Consider the following 10,073-nt stretch of genomic DNA (forward strand, 5'->3'; position numbering starts at 1 on the left):
AGAGAGTGTATAGTATCTTTAGTTTTATATCTGTTTTCTAACTTCAACAAATGAATAATGAAAACACACACACAGAACATGTCTAGGCTCCACCTCAGACAATATCTTAGGATCTGCTGGAGAAGGGAGAGAAGGGTTCCTTCAACTAGTAAAGGTTTCAAAGCTCCTCCAGGTGTTTCTGTGGTGTATCACTATAGAAGCACTTTCCTATGCACCAGATTTCTAAACTCAGGTGGAAGTCTTTGTATTCCTCTCTTGTACATTTCTTACCTTTTCTCTCCACATACTACTCTGAGACTCTACAGCTACTGTCACTATATCCTAATTTACAGATGCCAGAAAGAGAAAAGTCACATAATACTGAATTTGGGAGAGAATCTTCTAGAGATTCCATCTGTTCTAACCTCATTTTACAAATGAGTAACCTTAGTGCTACCTGAGGTCATAAAACTTGATATTGGCAAAATCCGAAAAGTCACCTTCAAACTTGGTCTGTTGGTATACCTTCCTTTAGGAAACCAAGGAGTTTTATAGTAAATTCATTAGTAACTCTTACAAATGTAATCTTACTTGTATCAAAGAATTTGACACGTGTTTCTTTTAAAAATGTTTTCCAAGTGCTTTTAAAATATTCAAAATGTACTTTACATATTACTGTAATGGCGTAATTACCAAAAAGGGAAAGCAATCTTTACTTTCTGAGACAAACAGTACTTTCTAGAAATCAATCATTTTAATCTAGGATATGATATTTAAGCGGGACAAATATATTATCTTACATGCCCTCCTTTTAGAGGAGACATGTCAGTTACGAAAGCTTAATCTGTTTTCTGAATTACTATAAATGGTAGGAGAAATGAAAGCAGCTCTGTTTTACAAGGTTTGTTCCAGTAATGAGTAAGACTGAGTCCACTGGCATAATTGATGCATCAGTTTATTAATATGTCAAACTACTGAATCATCTTTGCATTGTTTTTGCCTAAACAGGTTGTGCTCCAGGATTTAGATAAAAAAGAAAATGGGTCACGTGATATATTAGCTGTTCTTACTATGAAAAGGTAAAAAATTAAATTACTCCTGATATTAAGAAAATTCACTTTGAGACTTGACCTTTTTTTTATTAGATTATTGATTCTTTACCTGTTGTCAGTCTGGGAAAATCATTTATTAAAAACTTATAGGGGACTTCCTAGGTGGTGCTGTGATTAAGAATCCACCTGCCAATGCAGGGGACACAGGTTCGAGCCCTGCTCCGGTAAGATCCCACATGCCATGAAGCAGCTAAGCCTGTGTGCCACAACTATTGAGCCTATGCTCTAGAGCCTGTGAGCCACAACTATTGAGCCCGTGTGCCGCAACTATTGAAGCCCATGCACCTAGAGCCTGTGCTCTGCAGCAAGAAAAGCCACCCTGATGAGGAGCCTGCACACCACAATGAAGAGTAGCCCCTGCTCACAGCAACTAGAGAAAGCCTGTGTGCAACAACAGAGACCCAACATAGCCAATAAATAAAATTAATTAACTAATTTTTTAAAAAAAACAACTTATAGGGACTTCCCTGGTGGTCCAGTGGCTAAGACTCCATGCTCCCAATGTAGGGGCCCCAAGTTTGATCCCTGGTCAGGTAACTAGATCCCACATGCCACAACTAAGAGTTCCCATGCTGCAACTAAAGATTCTGCGTGCCACAACTAAAACCCAGTGCAGCCAAATAAATAAATAAATATTAAAAAAAAGAAAACTTACAAAGATCTTATCAGTGACTTAAATTTTTGCTCTGTAAAATTACTGTATTTACAAAGAAAAGTATATCTCAAGTCATTTGCAGTCTGAATTTTTTATGAACTCTCATAATTATAGGTATAGTCAGCCTAAAAAACTGATCCATGCAAGTTTGAGATATAATTTTCATCAACTTTAAATATAATTTTTAAGGTTTACATAATTGATATTTTGTCGTATAAAATGGTAAGTTTATTTCAATATTGCAACAGGAAATATGTAGGAAATAAATTACTAATTAAATCCAGCTATTATCATTTCCTTAACAACAGTCCATCCATAATACTATGTCTTACAAGTAAATCATTTCCAAATTAACATTAAGGACAATTCATTCCACAAACCACACTTAGCCAGAATGTAGAATTCATTAGCGTAGGTCTACCGTGGCCTGGTCTTGAAAACAGCTTGATACCTTTTGAGCTTGCATAAAGTTTTCAACCTAAGATCTTTATCATCATGGGTTCTCAAGGAATACAACTTTCATCACAGTGATCTAGGAGGAAGTTTTTAAGAACAAACTACCCAATTATGGCATATGGTTCTAAATGTAAAGACATGAAGTTGTGTTTCTCTTCTTTCAAAAAGTAAAATGATCTCTTGTTTATTCAAAGTCCTCAAGTAATTTCTTAAGGACTTTCTGTTTTTATAAATTGAGCTTATGAAGGGTTGTTTATCTTTTGCTTGCTTAGGGATGGATCTTTACACGTGACCTGCACGGATCAAGAGACTGGAAAATGTGAGGCAATCACTATTGAGGTGGCATCTTAGTGTTTTAGAGAAACGATGAATTTTTTAGAAGTAAACTATCAACATTATTTGGTTTTGTTTATAAATGATGTTTATATTAAAACACTTTTTGAATGAACTGATCTATGTTTCTTTTAAACTACAGTATATCAGTAAGTGTTGCAACCTTTTTTTTGTTTTCCACTTAAGATTTCCATTATTAGTGGGAAGTATAAGGAACTTTTTCTGTCTTGAAGCTATTTAGAATGAAATTGTTTGAGTGGATTGAAGGAAACTTTATTGGAACTTTAATGTTGCATTTAAAATTTTTTCTCTTTTTATAACTTCAAATTTTAAGAAATTGTTTATTCATTCTTACTAATCAACTAAGTTAAAAGTCTTTGATATTAAGTGAAAAAAATTTCAGAGCCTTGTGCAGAGTAAGATACCATTTTTGCTTAAAAGAAAAAAAGAAAACCCATAAACTCAACAGTTGTTTATAAATATGCATGTGCCACATGTAGAGAAAAGTATAGAAGACTAAACGCCACGCTCTTAGCAGTGGCTTTCTTTGTGGAAGGAAATAAGGAGGAGGCACTTTTTCTTTTTACAGTTATGTTGTTTGATTTTTCCCTCTAACAAACATGTTTTTCATTTAAAATTGAAAGATTTTTTTATTTTGAAGAGAGGACTAGCCACATTCTGTTCTCCAGAAAACAGTGCATTGACTAGTGCATTGCGAATACTCAGTGGATTACTAAGGAAAAAGCTTGTTCTCTTAGTAAAACAAGACAACTAATCTGCCTGTATTGAGGGAAGAGCTTGAAAGTGAGCTGTGCATATCAGACTCTAGGTTTTATTACCAAGAGAGAATTTTCCATTCATTTCTCTCCTTGGTTCCCTGCAGACTTGAGGAGAGGAAATATCTTTATTCAGTAAAATTTAAAAACTGCTATTTTTCACCTGTTCAAACTTTGGGTTGTGCTTTATTATTATAGTGGCTTTTTATGGAGATAAATGGCAGTGATCTTCTATTTCTAAAGATGCAGAAACCAAACTTAAATATTCTGTTATTGTTCTGCATCAAATTATTGTCAGATACACAAGGAAAATTCAGGTATGAGTCTAAGTCCACAAAGAGGCAGCCTCAAAGGAATATCCTTTGGTTAAGGCTGAGTACTTAGTTATCTTTTATGATCTTTTCCCAAGTTATAAAAACTTTGAAATAAAATAATTATATGTAAGCCATTGAGTGTTTTCAGGAAATAGGACAATACCAGCTGAACTATTTGAACTGCTACATCTAAATGCTTTCATTTATGCTTTCGACAAGTGCTGTAGGATTTATTTTGTAGTTATTGTTAGCTCTTTAGACCAGGGGTTGGCAAACTATTGGCAGTGTGTCTGTCCTGCTCCATACCTATTTTTGTAAATAAAGTTTTATTAGAACATAGCCACACTCAATCATGTATGTATTGCTTGTGGTTGTTTCCCACTATAATGGCAGCGATGAGTAGTTGCAACAGAGACTGTGTGACCCACAAAGCTTTAAATATTTACTGTCTTGCCCTTTACAGAAGAAGTTTGTCAACCCCTGAAATAGGTTATTGAAACTTATAGAATAAAATATCATAAGGATGTATTTGAGTTCTCTTTGCTTCCATAGCCATGTAATAATTTACTTATTTGACTGCTTTCTCCACTGGATTATTAAGCATTGTGGGAGCAAGAGACTCTTAGTCTTAGGCACCATTATGTCCCAGTCCCTAGAATAGTCCCTGAATATAGGTGTTCAGTAAATGTCTATTGAATAAGTGAATTCCATGGAAGAAAAAATAACAATGTCATCTTTGTATCCTACAGGACAATGGCCAGTAAGTACAACTTTTGCATATTTCATGGTTTGTTTAGAAATACAGTAAAGGAATACCACTCCTTCTTTATTGGTCAGCTTTGCATGCTTTTTTTTCCCCGCTAAACATACCAAATTTGAAATTGTCATCAAAAGTGCTCTGTTGCTCAATGAAATATAAAGTTGATCCTTGAATACCTTGGGGGTTGGGGTGCCGACCCTCCACGCAGTTGGAAATATGCACATAACTTTATAGCCAGCCCTCCATATCTGTGGTTCCACATCCACAGATTTAACCAACCATGGGTCTTGTAGTACCTATTTATTCAAACAAGCTGCCTGTTCATGGACTTGCACAGTTCCAACCTGTGTTGCTCAAGAGTCAACTGTACTCCCAAATTTTCTTGTATCCACAAATGACAAGTTGTTTTTTTTTTCTTCTGAATTTGTGGAAGATTTGCCAATTAAATTTTTTAGTGTTTTGTTTTATTTTTTTTAATTTTTTAAGGTGAAAATACCTTTAACATTTTTCTGACTATAAAATGACATGTGCATTATAAAATTGAAATTAAAAAAGAAGAAAATATAAAACATCCTCTATTCTACCATTCAGAGTAACAACTGTTAAGATATTTTTGGTGAACATCTTGATAATGTTTTCATTCACTTGCCAATTATCTTTGCAGTATCTCATGTGTTAAAACACTTGAGCACTTTTACCAGCAGAAGGTTATGTCAAGTAATTTTGCCTGTTTACATATCTGACATGGTCTAAAGGACAGAGCTGAATATAACTATAGAAAGAAATGCCTGTATATTATATGATATCTTAGGAGGCCACAAAATATTTCATCACAAACAGTTTTTAAAGATTGAGAAACAAGTGTCAGAGCACAAAACAAGTCCTATAGTAAAATGCCAGGATTTCTAAAATAACAGTGACCACATAACATTTATAATAATACTGTTTATTTGCTTTAATTCATTATTTCCTTTTTAAATTGTGATCTCACCACGAGTAGTTGCAATATATATAGAGTAATGTGGCATGTATTATTTTTGTGTTCTAGATGTGAAAATAGATTCAGAGAAGTTAAATAATTTGCCAAAGTCTCACAGAAAATAAATGGGTTTTGAACTAACATTCACATGTTTTTTTGGTAAACTTAACTTTTCTTGATTGAGTACTATCCTAAGCACATTTTGTGCGTTGTTTTTTGTTTTTTGTTTTTCCATTTAAATTCACATTTTCTGGTGTCCATTCTACTATTCTCTGCCTCTTGAAGAAAATTTATTTAAATGGAAAAGGGGACATTTCATGGACCTTCAGAAATGTTTTCAGTGGCCTTTATGGAAAAAAAATTGGGTGGTGGAGGCATAATTCTGTTTTTTTTTTTTTTGAGGACACTGGTGTATGTTTCTTAGTGCCTTTTTATTTCACTCTTCATCTATAGCCAGGATTTACCAAGATCCTCAAACTTTAGTCTCACGACTCCTTTACACACTTAGAAATTATTGAGAACCTAAAGAGCTTTTGTTTATATTTGTTATATATATTGTTATTTACCATATGGAAATTAAAGCCAAGATATTTTTAAGATAATCATTCATTTGTAAATTAAAAAGTTAATGTTAACATAAGTAACATTTTTATGGAAAATAATTTTTTAAAAAATTTAGTCATAAGAGTGGTATTGTTTTATATTCTTCAAATCTCTTTAATGTCTGGCTTAAGAAGATAGCTCTGTTCTGGTATCTGCTTCTTCATTCAATCTGTTGCAATATCCAAGTCGTGTAACCTCTGGAAAACTTCACTGTATACTCGTGAGAGGAGAGTGAAGAAGGCAGATAACATCTTGGTGTTATTATGAAGTAATTTTGAACTTCTGAGCCCCGGAAGGGTCTTGGGGTCCCTGTACCATACTTTGAGAGTTGCTGCTCTAGACAGTAGACATGGTGGTGCATGTTGAAGACACCAGGCCTAATCTATCCCCTGGAATTAATGGGATCCAAGACTAGAAAAACAAAAGAAACAGTTGATTTACAAAAGAGTCTAATACATTCATTCTGTAAATTTTTACTGAAACTGATCAGGACCCATAAAACAAAGAATATAACTGCAAGTTTTGATAAGTGCACTTAAGAGTTCAAAGGAGAGAGAATAGAAGACCCAAGACACCTACTTTAGACAGAGTGACCAGGAGAGGCCTCTGAAGAAGTGACATTTAAGCTGAGACCCAGCCATGTGAAGAGAGGGATGAGCATGTCCTCTGAACTAGGAAGTAATTTAGAGCTACCTTAAGTTATTTATTTCCTTGTTTATTATATATTTCTCCCACAAGGATATAAGCTCTATGAGGACAGGGTCTTTTTCTTTCTTGTCTGTTATTATATTCGTAGGATCTGGTACAGTACCTGGCACGTAGGAGATGCACAATGACAGATTTCTGAATGAGTGAAACAAGTCCTAGAGAACAGTAAGCAAAGGGAGAATGGCACAAAGTAAGATTCAGAAGGCAGGGTTCCAGTCCCACAAGGCCAGGTAGGCCATCAGAAAGTTGGGATTGTATTCGAGGCACATTGGGAAGTATTGAAAGCCGAAGGAGGACATGTTCCACTTAGGTTTAAGGCCATTTTTTCAGCTGTATGGAAGATGGACTGGAGGGGAGCAGTAGTGGAGTGACACCAAGTAAGGTTTTGCAGGACTCTAGTTGAGAAATGATGGCCTGTACTAATAGCAGTAGTGAGGGAGAAGGGGGCAGAATCAAGGTGTATTTTGGGCCTAGCATTGACAGGACTTGCTAGTGAAAGTAATTTGGAGAATGAGGATAGGAAATGATGACTAGATTTACTTCTTGAACACCTGAGCAGGCGGTGCCAGTGTATGGAGATGGACAGTTCACAGGGCCTGCAGTGGGGAAGATCAGGTCAGGAGGCAAAAAGCGAGGGTACTTTTGTAAGTAGTTAGTCCCCTCTTACCCAAGGGTTTCGCTTTCCAAGGTTTCAGTCATCTACCGTCAACCTTGGTCTGTAAATACTAATTGGGAAATTCGAGAAATAGACAATGTTTTAAATTGCACACTGTTCTGAGTAGCATGGTGACATCTTGGCCGACCTGGGACATGAATCAGCCCTTTGTCCAATGTATCTCGCCCCTTAGTCACTTAGTCGCCGTCTGGGTTATCTGATGAACCATCGGGGTATCACAGTGCTCATGTTCAGGTCACCCTTATCTTACTTAACAATGACCCCAAAGCACACGAGGAGCGATGCTGCCAATTCAGATATGCCAAAGGGAAGCCATAAAGTACTTCCTTTAAGTGAAAGGGTGAAAAGGGTGAAAGTTCTCGACTTGGGAAACGGGGAAAGTCATGCTGAGGTTGCCGCCATCTTCAGCAAAAATAAATGTTACGTGAAGTTGCGAAGAAGGAAACAAAATGTATGCTGGTTTTGCTGTTGCACCTCAAACTGCGAAAGTTACAACCATAGGGGCTTCCCTGGTGGTGCAGTGGTTGGGAGTCCGCCTGCCAGCACAGGGGACGCGGGTTCGAGCCCTGGTAGGGGAGGATCCCAGATGCCGTGTAGCAACTGAGTCCGTGCTTCACGACTACTGAGCCTGCGCTCTAGAGCCCCTGAGCCACAACTACTGAGCCCGCGGGCGCACCTAGAGCCGGTGCTCGCAACAGGAGAAGCCACTGCAGTGAAAAGCCCACGCACCACAACAAAGAGTAGTCCCGGTAAAAAAAAAAAAAAAGTTACGACCACAGTGAGTGGTCATAGAAGATGTTTTGAGAGAGATCACATTCTCATAACTTTAATTACAGTATAACTGTTCTACTATTATTATTGTTGTTAATACTATGCCTAATTTGTAAATTAAAATTATTTATCATAGTTATGTATGTATAGGAAAAACCATGGTGTTTATAGGTTTCAGTACTCTGTTTCAGGCATCCACTGGGGGTCTTGAAACATACCCCAGGTGAATAACAGAATATGAATAAGGGGATATGTTCGATTTGAGATGTTTAACACCTAGGTGGATATGTCAGCTAGGCCCTGTGGATATTCAAGTCTGGAATTCAGGGCAGAGGTTAGCGCTGGAGACAGAAAGTTTGGACTCTTAACCGTAAAGATATTTAAATCCATGGGAATTGAGGCACTTAGGGAAAGTGCCTAAGCAAAAGGTCTCAAGGCCAAGCCTTGATGAACCCCAGCATTTAGGTTGGATAGAGGAAAAGGGAGCCAAAAGGGAGTCAAGAGTGCCCAATGAGGGCAGGGGGACAAGAGGGCAGTTGAGTGAGGGTGGATGCCCTTGGGGGTACTGTAAGAACACAGGAGGGGCAGAGTACACTCAGGGAGGGGGTGGAAAGAGAAGCCAGAGGAAGGAGGTGAGGCCCTAGATCCAAGTTTTCAACGGTCTGTAGGAGTAATCCTAGCACAGATAGGGGGAAAGCAGGCATTTTCTAGGCAGAACAGGTTTGACCAAAGTCCTGCAATCAGAGAGCAGGGGAATGAATATTCGAGGAAGTTACGAATTATAACAGGAGGAAATGATGAGAAATGAGGCTTGAGAAATGGGCAGGAACCACCATATCACAAAGGGCCCTCCATGCAATAGGGGTGGGTGGGACCTTTTACTCCTTACTATCAAGGTAATAAGATGCTTATTATAGAAAATATGTAAAAACAAGAAGTCAAAAAGGAAACCACTTCCCAGAGATTTATCTATCTTTCTATACATTCCCTTACATAGCTGCAACTCTATATTTTACACCTTTTTTGTTTTATATGTTTTGTTAAACATTTCTCCGTGACACCAAAGTCTTCATAAACATCATCTTTAATGGTTAGACAGTATTTCATAACGTAATCAAAACAGATTAATTCCTTTAATGTCCTGTGTTTATTACCAACACGTCAGACTTACACAGGATGCGCTGAAATATTTTTGAATTTCACATAAATTTCTTTTAAAAATCTTTGGTAGACGTCAAACGGCTGTCTACCAAACTTTCGCAATGTACTCTTAGCAGATTTCCGTTTCAGATTGTTTAGAACAATCAGCATGGATGCGGTGTGACGCACGGATAGGGGCTGGGTGGGGGTGGAGACCGGTGTGGTCCTGGTGAGAGGACCTGGGCGGCCCGGTACCGGGGTGTGACTCCGGACCCACAGGCGTGGGGCGTAGCCTGGGAGCTCGTCAGAAACGCAGAACCTCAGGTCCCAGGCCAGACCTACCTAATTCGAATCTGCATGTTAGCAAGATGCCCAGACGATTCCTCTGCCCATTCAAGTGTGAAAAGCACTGGTCTAGACCAGTGGTTTCAAGTAGCACACTTAGAATCACCTGGGGAGCTTTACAAGTTCCAACATCCCGGTTACACCCGATTCCTATTAAATCTCCGCGAGTGAAACAAAAAGAAACAAAACCTGCCAACGTGCAGCCAATTCTGAGAACCTGTGATCTGGGGCATAGCCTGGAAGGAAACCTAACAATGGCTTGTTGGGCTCAGGTGGCTGAGGAACAGGTATGAGAGGGAAACGCGCTGCGCACCGCATCGCTCCGCTCTGCGTTTGGAATTTTGCGCAGTGTACACAGAGCGCCCATGTAGAAGAACTAACAAGAGTAGGAAGGCCTGATGTCCGCACCCTGAACCAGGCGCTAAGCCGGCCAGGCCAGGGCAGCGGGCCGCTCACCTAGGCGAGC

The 10,073-nt window shown here is 38.3% G+C and overlaps 1 protein-coding gene across 2 annotated transcripts in view; it reads left to right on the forward strand.

The window, feature by feature from the left end:
- The window catches only part of HSPA14 (heat shock protein family A (Hsp70) member 14), a 34,056-nt gene extending 31,406 nt beyond the window's left edge, over positions 1-2,650 (forward strand). For both annotated transcript variants that reach the window (XM_057731634.1, XM_057731635.1), the window contains 2 exons: positions 988-1,058; positions 2,475-2,650. In XM_057731634.1, the coding sequence (XP_057587617.1) occupies positions 988-1,058; positions 2,475-2,553 (150 nt within the window). In that variant the 3' untranslated portion in view covers positions 2,554-2,650. The remainder of the gene's footprint in view (positions 1-987; positions 1,059-2,474) is intronic.
- The last annotated feature ends 7,423 nt before the right edge of the window (positions 2,651-10,073 follow it).

The sequence above is a fragment of the Hippopotamus amphibius genome, chromosome 4 (assembly GCF_030028045.1).
Source record: "Hippopotamus amphibius kiboko isolate mHipAmp2 chromosome 4, mHipAmp2.hap2, whole genome shotgun sequence".
NCBI lineage: Eukaryota > Metazoa > Chordata > Mammalia > Artiodactyla > Hippopotamidae > Hippopotamus > Hippopotamus amphibius.